Source organism: Lepisosteus oculatus, chromosome 17 (assembly GCF_040954835.1).
Source record: "Lepisosteus oculatus isolate fLepOcu1 chromosome 17, fLepOcu1.hap2, whole genome shotgun sequence".
Lineage (NCBI taxonomy): Eukaryota > Metazoa > Chordata > Actinopteri > Semionotiformes > Lepisosteidae > Lepisosteus > Lepisosteus oculatus.
In genome coordinates this window covers 14747983-14761587 of record NC_090712.1, presented here as the reverse complement: position 1 = coordinate 14761587, position 13605 = coordinate 14747983, and the positions used below count along the sequence as shown (strand labels likewise).

The 13605-nt window shown below is 38.9% G+C and overlaps 1 protein-coding gene across 2 annotated transcripts in view; it reads left to right on the top strand.

Moving 5' to 3' along the window:
• mta3 (metastasis associated 1 family, member 3) overlaps positions 1-13605 on the top strand; it is a 73105-nt gene that overhangs the window by 7838 nt on the left and 51662 nt on the right. For both annotated transcript variants that reach the window (XM_006638646.3, XM_015362964.2), the window contains exons 3-6: positions 1831-1924; positions 4162-4288; positions 7382-7445; positions 8073-8190. In XM_006638646.3, coding sequence (XP_006638709.2) covers positions 1831-1924; positions 4162-4288; positions 7382-7445; positions 8073-8190 — 403 coding nt within the window. The remainder of the gene's footprint in view (positions 1-1830; positions 1925-4161; positions 4289-7381; positions 7446-8072; positions 8191-13605) is intronic.

Sequence of the window (13605 nt, the reverse complement as noted above, 5' to 3'; positions counted from 1 at the left end):
TGGCCAGTGGAGCTCTTGTCAGTTATAGACACCATAGGCTACCACCAGTGTAAAAGTAGGGTCACGGGGCATATCTGATCACTGCTCCTAAATGATATAAGCATTAATATCATTGATGCAATTGAAGTCACTCTTGACACAGTGGACACTCTTGAAAATGATATTCAGGTCTGTACAGATGTTGAGCCTTGGAGATGAATGAGCAAAATGAGCAATCGTCTTTGTAATGAACCGTCACAACATAAGAGATGACTTTTGTGATTAATATTTGGTTCTAGATGGTAAATTATAGTACATTCTTCTTTACTGTGAGTAATTGTTTCTGATACTCTGCCTTAACCCGAGGCTTAACTTTAGTAAGCTGATCAGATACGGACATTTTGCAGTTCATTTGTAGTGTCTTTGAGAAAGGACTTTCCTTTGCTTATGTTGCTAATCAGGAATAACAACAGAAAACTCTTCCTGTAACCTTTAATGTTCCAGTATTTTCCCACCCCACACCCACAAAATAGAATGACTGGTCCTTTTTTTCTAGATCTTCTACATGACAGCTCTGTGTGAAAATTATTGTTTGAGGTGACACATTGTCCCATTTGTAAAGATCTCAGAATATGTGAAGATATTAATTGAAAAATCTTTAAGGTCTTTTTGTGATTAGGGAAAAGGCCTATTGATCATTACACGCATGGAACCAGTTGTGTTTGGGTGTTAAGTAGAATTAAGTGTTTAAAAAAATTGAAATCCATGTAGTCACACGATTTATCCCTTCATGAAGGGGAGTAGCGCCTAGACTAGTGAGAGTGTTTGTTGGGTTTTCTGATAAGTATTATGATGTTGAGATGTCTTTTGTAATGTGTAGCTGGCATACAGAGGAATGCTTTGAGGTATAAACGCATTCATTATGCACAAATAAATCGTTGTTTGCACCAGGAAGATGGGGTGGGCGGTGACAGACAGTGCAGTGCAAATTTCATCAAAACTGTCTGTGATAGTGTCTGTAACAGCATTTCTAAAACAAGGAACAAAGGCATACCTGGATTTTTTTAACAAAGGAAATGTGGCACATTACGTTTTGTGAACATGAGAGTTTGGAAGGAATGGTAGACCCTTGCTAAATCCTGTCAAGTGGGCTGTATTGAGTTAGTATCTCTCAGGGCACAGGTTTTATTAGTGAGATGAAGGATAAACATCATTTGTTTTTTCTTGATTTCCCCCCTTAATTACAGAATAATTTGTGAGTGAGATGGCGAGATATTGTTTATTCATTTAACTGCAGCTGCCAGACAGTGATGACATGGAGGAAACCTCTCGATAACCATTTTATTCCTTCCGCAGAAACATTAATTCTTCACGGCCACAGCAAGTTTTTATCAAGTGCTTTGAAAACAGAGCCACGCAGAAACGCCAACAAATACATAAAAAAACAGAACAGCATCTCATAGAAAAAGAGAGCTAATGAAGAAACCCGGATTTTTTTCTAAGAGCAGTTTTTCTGCTACCAAAAATGTAATCTGGTCATACTTTTTAAATATCGAAAATCCATGCGAAGTATCTGATAATCATCCCTGATCTTTCATAGGGGCAACTACCTGGTTTTAATCACAGATGTGACCATGTACAGGGAACATTCTGATCTTGTGTAAGATGTTAACCAGGTGCAAAGCCAGCATCTCTGTGCCTCTTATTATTACTCGTTGTTCTTGTGTGCATTTGTGGATGTTTTATTGGTTTGCAATTGTAAGACAAAATGAGTTTTGCTCACAATGACCAGTATGCAAGTATCTATGTACTTCATGGGTCCTGAGTCTTTTTGTCCCTTTTGTGTTTCAGACTGCAAGTGGCAATGTTGAGGCAAAGGTGGTCTGCTTTTACCGGAGGAGGGACATCTCGAACAGCCTCATACAGCTTGCAGATAAGCATGCCAGTGAGTTCACTTAAACGGCAATGAATTTAATTGGTTGCATGTGTCATGGTCTGGGTTTCATTGAATGAGAGTATGTTACTTAATGCATGTGCAAATAATTCTGACTAAGAGGTCATTTCTCAGTGGTTGAGCTGTCAGAAGATCTTAGTAGTAATGCACAGTAAATGTCAACATCCACGTGGTCTGACATGGAGCAAAATCTGAAGACCTTGCAGAATCATAAACGGGCACAAGGTACAGCGGAGCATCCTTGGGCCCATTATACAGCATCACCTGCAGCACTTTCTGCACAATAGATGATGGAATTGAATTAAGATATGTGGTTGTGCACTCTTGGTTGTTGCAGTATTGCAATAATACAGCAGCATATTAATAAAATTAATTAAATTAAAATTAAAATAAACTCATTTTAAGCTGAGGCTTACAAGTCTGTTTGCCCACTGTGAAGATCTCAGTGGGGGAATACCCAGAAGAGGCCCAGAGTTAGTCCTGGCATCAGTAGCAAGGGTCTCGCAGCCCAGTGTGTGTCAGAAAGATCACCTTGAGCCAGCTGCAGTTAGAAATGACTGTCTTCCCTCAAAAAGAAGCATGTTTCCTTTGCCACATCAGTGAGTGCTCTTCCCCCCTCTGCTTCAAAGCGGTGTGCCATTGTGGACAGAGCGACGTATTCACCAGCGGTATCGATCTTTCCCTTTTCTACTAAATCCGATCCTGCATCTGCTGTTTTGTCTTAAAGGCTTGAGGAATTGTATGGGCAGATGTAGAGTCCATGTACTTGTTTACTACCCACTTTCCTCATCTCTGTAACTAGAGAGGGGAGAGGAGGGGTGACTGAAGGCTGGAGTTGTGCCATGTGTGTGGGAAACGGAAAGGGCAGGAAAGAGAACAGCCCCCTAGTGCACCAGCTCCCCCTACGGCCAAGTGAAGCACACTGATCCCACAGACACGGGGCCCACACGCCTGCCGGCACAGCACCATGTTTACTGCAGTACAGTTGTTAGGGTTACACTATGCACAGACTAAGAGCCATCCACCTTAGTCCATTTCACCAGGTAATTTACTTGTGCTTCTGGTCTCATCATTTTAAGAATTTCTTTGTGTATTTAAAAGTGGAAATGAATGATGTGTGCCAGGATTGCTGCAGAAACAAATGTAATAATAAATATGACTGGTGGAATACGGAGGTGCATTATCATTTTTTTCCCCCCATCTGTGTTTTCTTGTATGCCGAGTGCTGTATGTGAGCTTGAAAAGTCCTGTCTCATTTCTTAATTGGGAGCTATAATAAAACCCCATGAAGACTCGTTATGCAACTAATCATCTCAGAATTTGAGTACAAACCGTTTTTGGTTCATAGGACTGTCTGACATTAATTAAGAATATTTCAATAAGGTATTTATCCAGCCCATTTTTTCAGCTGTCTTTTATTCAGATGGTTACTTATTGCTTTGGTTTTCTTTTTAAAAAATGCAGCTTCCATTGTGTCCTGACTAATTGAGTGTTTTCTAAAGGCTCCGGGGTGCCGGAGGTGAAGATATGTCTTCTTGCCCACCCTGTGAGAGGTAGTCAGATTTGTTAGATATGCTGTCATCACAATCCCATTTGTAATTAGGCTGTTCTCAGATCTCCCTGCATTATCTAAAGTGAAAAACTCCTGCATATTTACTTATCTGTATAGTTACCGCCATGAAGCATGTCATGCTACCCTAAAAAGGAAGCTGCATGACGGATATGGTGAACGTATAATTATCTTCCACTTACCTTTTTGTGATTCACAAAAGTATAGAGGGTATAGAAAAGTTTTATTTTCTAATACAACCTGTGCTGTAAATTAGATTTGTCCCAGACACTATTAGACATTGAATGCAATCCTTAAAGTTGAGTGCTTTGAAATTCTTCTTTAGGCGTTTTTAATGAAGTAAAACCAACAGCCTGTCAGAAAGGAGTGATGCCCTAAGGATATTAGATTTCACAGATGAGCGGAACGGGTTTGCAGACATTTTCCATGGAGGATTTGCAATGTACGGAGCGGGTAGCCAAACTGATCTCATTTCAAATATTGGGATCATTTCTGGTATCTGGTGTCAGATCTGTCAGGGTCTTCATTTTAAGGTTGCTTGGAGAGCAGTAATCCACAGGAAATTGCCGCTTATTATTAGTATGATGTAGTTAATGTCATGTTTCAGCAGTCTGTCTCCTTGAACCTTTCCTGACCTTAGTTCTTTGTCTATGTGCAGAGGAGCTGGAAGAAGAGAAGGAGAACCCCAGCGAGCCTGATCTCACCGAGAAGCAGAAACACCAGCTTAGACACCGCGAACTCTTCTTGTCCCGCCAGTATGAGTCACTACCAGCAACACATATCAGGTACTACATCTTGGCATCATGTGCCAAGTACTAACAGAGTAAGGGATGTTGATGGAAGGATAATGCTATAATTATACAGTCCACTGCTTAGAACTCATTTGGTTGCTTCTGCTACCATGCTGCAAAAGGTGTCGGTGCTCTGGAGGCAGTTTAAAGGGAGAGAGACCAAATCTGCCATTGGAAAGAAATATGGAGCTTGTGAAAGAAGTACAAGAACCGAGTGGGATCCTGAAATCTTGAAAGCTGTTCACCAACTCAGGGAATATCGTCCTGGTCGACAACAATGTATGGCGAATGGAAAGGGAAAATACATTTAGAAGCATTAGGCTAAAACAACAGGAGATTCTACTTTACACAGAGACTCAGAGGGGTTTGGAGTAAACCTCTTAGCCTCATAGTTGAAGAACAAAGAAGTTCTTAAAAAACAGTAAAAATCTTTTAAAAAACTGCAACACTATAGCACGCGCATTTTGTACAAATAGATCATGCATCACATGCATAGTGTATGAGCTAATGCTGAAAAGACGCAAGAACACGTGTGAACAATTGTATATAATATGCATTGTCATTCCACATGCAAATGACAAATTTTGTCATTTTTTATGTTCTTCATTATCAAACCTCAGCATATGTTGCTTACAGTGGACTTCCAATTTGGAATAGTATCTTTATGTACTGTACTTGCATTCTGCGTCAGGAAGTTTTTAAGCTTTTCTGATTCTGTGCCAGTATACAACTGATAAATGTTTTACTAGGCTGCCATAAAATGTATTAGTCAGTACTTTAATTTGGGAGTTGAGGCAGATTAAATTGACGTTACAGAATAAAAATGATCCCTCTAAAGGGTATAGGTAGTGACCAAATCAACAGTGCTCTGAAGAGGCTCTAAGGTATCCTGAATTCTGTTGTTGTAGCTTGCCAAGGGTTTACTGTACCAGCGCCTTCTAACTGCGTTAATCAGATGAGACATTCATGTCATTAAAAAGTAGCTGATGCAGATATTTGACTAATTTGTTCCATATGTCTGAAAAGCCTGTGTGGAGTAGCTCATTGCTAGACTGCACCAGGTTTTAGTGCAGTCCTCCATAAACGAAGCTCCTGATAGTTCGTTTCTGCTTTCGTTGTAACTTTTAACTAGAGTAGATTTCACAGTGACAAGTCATCTTCCAAAAGCTGTATTATTTCTGTTATAAATTATATGTAATAAATACTTGCTTTCAAGGTTCTAGCAGTATCCTGCTTTATCGTAAACATTAGTCTCAGGATTTTCTGCTAAGGAAATCAAATCTAGAAATACCTTGCTTTTGCTGCGATGAGCAGTGTTCAGCAAGGTAGCGCAAGGATAGATTTAAATATTTGTCCTTCATGGTTCTAAACTGTAATAAATAGATTTGCTTTTCCATTTACAAGTGTTGATTGTTCAAGCTGCAGGAAGTTGCCTGCTTTGAATTGTACTGCTGATCCAAACAAAAGGGAATTAATAGCACAAGTCCTGGAGCGGTGAGTGCTGTAAGCACTTATTGATTCTAAAGCTGTGTGGAAGAATGTGCCTTGCTGACTTTATTCCTTGCTTCTGCAAAATAAAAGCTTGCACACACCGAGGGCCTGACTCACACTTGCTAGCGGGTCTTTTTCTTGGCTGGTCTAAGTCAATTAACGTCCAGTTTTTTTTTTTCCGTGAACATGGAAAAGAGAAAGTAAAACCGTCTTCCGTGGTAGACATTTTGTTTGGTGGTGTGTGTTAGTTTTGTTTTCGAGGCTTTTTTTGTGTTTTTGTCAACAGTCAAACCGCAAGATGAGCAACCGAGCTTCCGATTGCATTGTGCAACACAACACACATTCAGAGTGCTTCAAACAAACCACAGGGGTTCACCGTTTTCTGCTTCTAGCAGTTGTAGTGGTGTTGTAACCAACTTTACCCTGGGCTACATACACTACAGCCCCACAGCTGATTTCTAAATTTACATGGTCATTTAATCTTATTGGTTTGCTGAGCAAAATGTAATAATCACAACAATCCTTTAGGCTCACCTGAAAACTGCTCAAAGAGATTTGCAGTATTGCAAGTCTAGTCCTTTGGCTGCATAAGCCTGTCTCTCAAATCATTCTGACAACTGTTCTTGATAAATGGTCACTTTTATTTTCACATACAGAGGCATTTTAAATGAGATAAAACCAATACTTTTCTGCTACTCTGAGAACTATTTTCTTTACTCTTTATTTTCAGACTAGCAGAGTGAGCAATGTCAAATAAATGATCTTGTTTTAAAATGTTTTTTTTCCCTGTGTTTCCAGAACTTGCACTTTTTAAACTTAGATTGTTATAGATTGTGAGTACACTTTTTAAATCTTGAAATTGTGCCATTAACAAATTGAAAAGGAAACGTTATGGGCTAATACAGAATCCACAGGCTTATCTATGCACACTTTTCCAGTGCAAACGCAGACATAATCTATGCCCACAGATTAATCTTGATTCCCCCCAAGCACAGTACTAACATCAAAATCAAAATGATTAATGCATGAAAAATCACTTGAGCTACAGGAAAACAAAATGTGGGAGAACATGGTGGTGGTTAATGAGGTATTCTGAACAGCGTACATTTTCTGGTTACGAAAGTGCAATTTTATGAAACCATCGCTTTTTCTTAGAAGTTTTTTTTCCCATGGTTTGAAAGGAAACTCTTGGGTTTTCATTCATTTAAAAAAAAAGTTAAGTTCAGCTGATGTAGAATTTCGAAAGGCTAGCTGGGGAAAGGAACCCTCTCTTGCTCTGGGTGGGGGTGCTGCTCATCCTTTTTTCCAGCACTGCTCACTTAATGCCCGTTTTCAGGCTGTTGATGAGCACCTCTTGAATCTCAGCATGGACACAGGCTATTTTAATGGGGCCAATGAAGAGACAGTTTGTACATACATATCCTTAAAATTGCATGAAAGTGTGTAATTAAAACATATAGCAGAAGCACCCTAGTATTTTTAAATTCCGAACCTTTTCAATTGCAGGAGTGTAGGTGGTGGGGTAATGTATTCGTGCCGCAGCTCGGGAGCTCACGACTTGCCTGTGTTTCTGAGAGCTGTCTTTTGTTTTTGCAGGGGAAAATGCAGTGTCGCTCTCTTGAACGAAACGGAATCAGTTCTCTCTTATCTGGACAAAGAGGTACATGCTGGACTTCATACAAGGTTCTTTGTGGAGAAGCTAGGAAAGAAGGATATGTGTTAAAGTCGGAAAACTTTTATTTTTCTGTATGTACAGCACGTCCATTCAGTTTTGAGGAAGATTTAATTAGACTGTTTTATTGCCCTCAGCTTGGTTTCTAGCACTGAAAGACGTTAGTGAAACCAAGTGTGATAGCATAATTATTACTAATAATTTTGAATATTATTTTAGAAAGTTTTTAGGACCACATAGGATTTCCCTTGCCAGTAAATGGTAATGAATGAAAGGTTTTGTGTTTTGTAAATGAGGTGTTTTTTTCCCTCTTCAACACCTTCATCTTTCTCTCTGTAAGAGTAAGATTTCTGTGGTTGAGTAGGTCTTTAATTTTAATGCTCTTAAAAGGATATTTAGATCTTATTCATGCGCTTGTACAGAAAAATGAATCAAGGTGATTTTCCTGCTTCAAGCTGAACTCGAGAAAGGGACTGAGGGACACACTGACTTGCTCCAAGTGCTGCACTGTTGGCGTGGGAGTGCAGCTGCGGTGTGCCGAGCCCCAAACTGAAACCTGAAAGAGGGATGGAGCTGTGAAACTAAATCCTCTGTTGCCTGTCCTCTGTTCTCCAGGACACCTTCTTCTACTCACTGGTGTATGACCCCACGCAGAAAACCCTGCTGGCAGACAAGGGCGAGATCCGCGTGGGGCCCCGATTCCAGGCGGATGTTCCCGATATGCTGCAGGAAGGTGAGTGAGATTGTCCTCCTCCCGTCTCTGACGCCCACTCCTTATCTTTCAAATAGCTGCCTCTTTGGATTTTCATAGTGAAATGCAGGCTGGCTGTTCTCCCAGGTTACCTTTTAATGATGCCTTTGTTTTGTCTGTCTTTCTGATCCCTTTAATACAGAATTATCCATTTTCATTCGTCTCTCTGCGTGTATGCTGCTAGCCCTCAATCTCAACTCTGTGTTTTTTATTCAGCACAAAAGTTTTAAAGTGTTCTCCAAAAGCACTACAGTCAGCTGAAGGGTAGTTCACTGAAATAGCTTAGTAATTTATGCAGTCACCCATCATCTCAAAGTTTTATTAGAATCTTTAATTCTAAAGTAAATCATAAAATGTTAAATGTTTTATAAAACAATATAATAATATTATTTTAGCAGGGTGGGACTCCTGGGTGGCTCCACTAGTACAGGTGCTCTTTGGAGGACAGGTTGAGCTCTAAACGTCACTAGTGTGAGCCTGGACAATATCGCTAGCTGACTGATCGGCATCGTTCACATGCAAAACAGAGCCCTTCCAGGGTAGAGTCGGGATAAGTCAGCCAGTGCTCTCTATCAGCTTTTCTGCAAATGGAGACTCCTGTGACTTTTTGGCTTGCAGTTCGATGAGTGCATGATGCACCTCGCCTGACACTGTCTGTCCTGTCAGGCACTATATAACTATCTATAAACTACACTTGACATGGACAGCTCTTCAAAGTATATAGAAGACTACAGAAATCAATTAAATTAACTAGAAATCTTTGCAGCACCATGATAGGTTTAATAAACCTAGAAATTATACTATACTCAAATAAAGATAATTGAATGAAAAAATATTTAGCTGCAGTGCAATTATTGATTAATATGAGTAATATTTGGAGATGAACAATACTAAAGCTTTAGTCTTAGACTGCGCACTAGGAAATTAGGGCTTCAGATTCGGTAGTCCATTTTTGTAGGTCATAGTCTGTGTTTCTGTGACTGAAACAGCCAGCATGCTACTCATGATGGATATAAGCAAATAGTAAGTTTTACTACTTATTAACTACTGCTGCTTTGCCCATCAGTGCCGATACCCACCTTTTCATTGTAAAAACACATGATCAACACAATTTGACCGTTTTCTGTTGGAAATTTTGGAATTGTCAGTGGTAATTTCTGCTAATTAGTACTCACTCTATTGGATAAATGGTAATCTACCAAATTTCAGATTGACTGCAGCACATACCTATACAGTAGTTCTTCAGTCATGGAGCAGTATTGAATTATTGAAGAAGTCAAATAATTGGGAAGGCTATTTCAGTGAGAATTAGTGATAGCTCCTACTTCAATGTGTAGGTGTTACAAAGCTATCACTAAAAATTAGAGATCCACACATATGAGACATTGCAGTTACACTATCTTCATTTTCAGATTGCAGTTCAATAAATGTTAAGCCCTTTTCTGTGTTCTGGTGAAAGAGTCATTGCTACCAGGTTTTTTAAATGTATTCAGAATTTGAAAAAATCAGGATTTAATTCAGTAATTGGTAAATTAGAAAATGGTGTACAGAAATGTTTTTTAAACTCAGTTTATGACATTTTCTAAGGACAGTTCTGTTTGAGTATAAATCTATGGAAATGTTTTTTCTAGCACATTTCCATAAATTATTAATTCAGATCTTGAGGTTCTCGTGAGTTAACTTTTTTAAGATCCAGGGTACTATTTTTTGTGTATGTATACACACACACACATTTGTCTGTTTCTTTGTCAATTTGTTTATTCCCCATGCAGAAAAGGTTATGTGGTTTTAGTGTTTAATAGTAGTGATTTTTTTGCTCTTTGGAGAATTACAAGTGAAATACTGTGCATTAACAGCCACGTCGAGGAGGGGAAGAGACAGTGTGGCATGAAATTAGGAGGCTGTGTACATTGGAAGTCACTGAATAGAAAGTTTCCTCTGCAGGCCCTCAACTTCCCTGTGGCTCCTTGAGCTCAAACGTAAGAATTGTTACCTTTAATGCAATGTAAATGTGCCTCAGTTTCTTGGCACCTTAAGCTAAATAGTTTTGACATACAAAAATATTTAGTAAAAAAACATGAAGCAGGGTAATTAATCTCCCTCGCCAAGGTGAATGTGTACTAAGGCAGAACAGAAAATGATGCCACTGCTGTATATTTAACCACAAGACCACCAGCAGTGATCTGCCAAGACCTGACATTTAATCTGATAATCAGAATCGGTTTTGTTTGAAATGTTTTCCTCTTGCTGTCTGGAAACAAGCTGATAAATCTTTTGGTGTTTGAAATAAGCCTGCAGTGTTTTTTAAAAAACCCTTGCACCCTGACGGCTACCAGAAATTGTTGAGCAGTGTTTTTAAGAAATAAACCATTTATAATTGTTGTGTCTTTCTGTGCTGTCAGATGCTGCAGATGATCAATTTGCTGTAATGTTTTGTGTCCATATGGTTGAATGATTTCAGTATGAAGAAGGGGGGAAGTAAGAAACAAGTCCTGTTATCTGTCTGCAGCCTTATAAACAATCTATTTGAGGCCTGATTGATGCAAGATGTACTGTAAGCAGCCCTGGGACCTCTGCTCTTTTCAGTGTTGCTTTCTTGTCTCTGAAACGCCACAATATTCAGCATGAGGTCATATCTGCTATTGCCGGGTCACACACACCAGCATCTCACTCCTTCTATACTGCGCTATTCAGAATAGTTTTTATGTTTTAATGCTGTAATAAAGGTTTCTGAATGTGTAAGAAGGTCAAGTTGTGTATTTGCAAGAAAAGCTGCTGATAAGATGCCGTTTCCCCTGTTGAGCTAAACAGGCACGCTGAGTAAAACATCTTTTTGTGGAGTGGAGATGAGCAGCAGCAGTAGCAGCACAGTATAAGATTGCCCCAGTTATATTGTCTTCTTTCAAAGACAAGCTTTTAAGCCTATTTCAGAATTAATTTTCTGCCTTTCATTTTTTCTTAAGTCTAATGGATTTTTTAATATAATTAGTTCAAGACATTTCAAGGCTCAAGGTTTTAAGGCTTAATCATGCTATGTCATTTATAAAGACATGATGAGTTATGCAGGTTTAGTGATCATCCACAATTTCTAAAGGTGCAGCTATTTTCTGCATTGGACAGGTGTAGCACCTGAGTAAGCTGAATAAAGCTTAACATGGTTATGTGATTAGAAATGCTTCAAATCTGTTTGAAAGGAAACTTAAAATAGATTTGATCTGGACTTTATTTCTCAAAATTTTCTGATATTGATAATATTACCACGGGAGTATTTGGCAACATTCTTTGTCAAATACATGAATAGAAATAGCCATTATACTTTTAGTTGTAACTTTCTACAACATGCTTACTGTATTAATCATAAATAAGTGGGGATTTCGGATATCGTTTTGGTGATTGCTAGCCTTTTTATTTGCAGCACTAAATTTCAGGTATTTTTATTCTGAGGAAATGATGCCTTACTCACAAAGCTTTCTTGGAAGGGAAGTTGGCAGTAAGGTGTGCACACATCAGCTTCACTGGCAGGTCTGTCCTTTGGGGTTTGAGTGTTTTCATGCAGGTTTCATGATTCCTCCTCTGTTGATGGTTGTGGAACTGGGGACCTGCTCAAGTGAAAGAGGGAGCTGATGGGAATATGGATAAACAACTCTAATGGAAGAAATGTTTCCCCCATTGTGTCTTTTGAAAACAGCTACTGTCTGATGATCAGGAAGTGCAGTTGTAGCGTAGTATAATCTCACTTCTTGCAAGGAGAGCGATCTTCTGGGCATTGTTTTATAATCTTTAGAATGGCAATAAGCACTGAAACTGTAAAAGCTCAATCACAGTTTTTTTTCCTCTTGTTGTCTATTGGAGTGTTTTCTTTAACTGTGCTTTTAAAAATATTGACTTTTAAAAATGAAGCTCATAAAATGTAATGAAAGTATCAATTTAAAGGCTTTTATTCCTCTAATAGAGTTAGAGGCCAGACTTCAGTTCTTGAAGAAATGGAGGTGATTTTGATCAGATCTGTTCCAGGATCCAGGATGACATCACAGAGGAGACCCTCTGGTACTCATGGTGGTGTAATTGAGTTATACAGAAATAAGGTATAAAGGGATATGCTCCCAGAGCTAAGAATCAGAAACAGCTGCATACTGTAGTTTTCTTGCCTGAAATTGAGGAGGTTCACCTGCAGATGGAATTACTGTAATGGCTGCCAAGGCATGGATTAGATTTAAGGCTGATTGTCTCATCCCTCTCTTTCTGTAACTGATTTTCTCTGGGTCACTCTTACAAGCTAGATGCTTCTCCTCCTACCTTTGGTTTGAACTCTTCAAGCATGGGGGAAAAGAATGAATAAAGGAGCTGAACACCTTTGAAAATACGGCAGACGATTTTGTTTAAAGTACAATTGTGTGCTATACCCATGTGCAGTACTGTGCTGTACTGAACAATGACCTGTGAGGATGACCGTATAGTTTTAAAATTGGACAGGGTCATAATTTATCCTAAAATCTAATATTGTTGATTACTTACTGTGCATGGGATGACATTATAATCTTTTTTTTTTTAGATTTCAAATGTGTTTATTATAAAATGTTCAGTTTGCCACTGCCCATAAGGTAAAATGAGTGTGTTCTGCTAGTTTTCAAAATTGACACTGACTCTCCGGATCACGTCAGTAATACAGATCAGCTGTTCTCTTTTTGTCAGGGAGAACAACAGTTGGCAGAAGGAGCAGTGAAAAGAGTGTTGCTTGCTGTGTGTGGTATTTGTGAAGCAACACTAATCTTAGCAAAGGTGTGCTTAACAAGTGTTTCATTTACATGTTAATTGGTTTCGGTTTAAAGGCACCTTTAAATTCTCTTACTGTCTCCCAGCATCCTGGAAATCGCAGGTCTTGTGGTCCAGTGAGTGGCAAAACTGGTTCTCTGTATTTGCTTATGGCAAGATTCTCATGTTTGCCTGCTCTAGTGTACTTCTTTCTTGCATTTTGTGTCACGGCAGATAAATGGCTAAAATGTGCTGGCAGTGTAATGACATTTTAAATACTGTCACAGCTTTTTATTTTTCTTTAAAAAAATTAAGTCCTGGGGATGTAAGGCACACCTTGCTCTCTGAAGCAAAAACAATTGCAAGGAATTGCTCACATAAAGACGTGCTCGCTGGCAAATGGATTACTGGGACTTTTCACTTGGCTTGCGGGCTGTTAGAATGTTCTTTCTCTGCACATTGATTAATTATTCACACTGCCCAGTATCTGAAATTATTTTCCACTGTGCTGAGATCTACATCAATAAACGAGGCGTCAGTTTTGCTCATTTATTCTGTGATTCCCATTTGTTTGGGTTTTTTTTTTGTCATTACATATATTCAGGTTTATTCAGGAATAGCATTACATTTACTCCAAATCCTTTT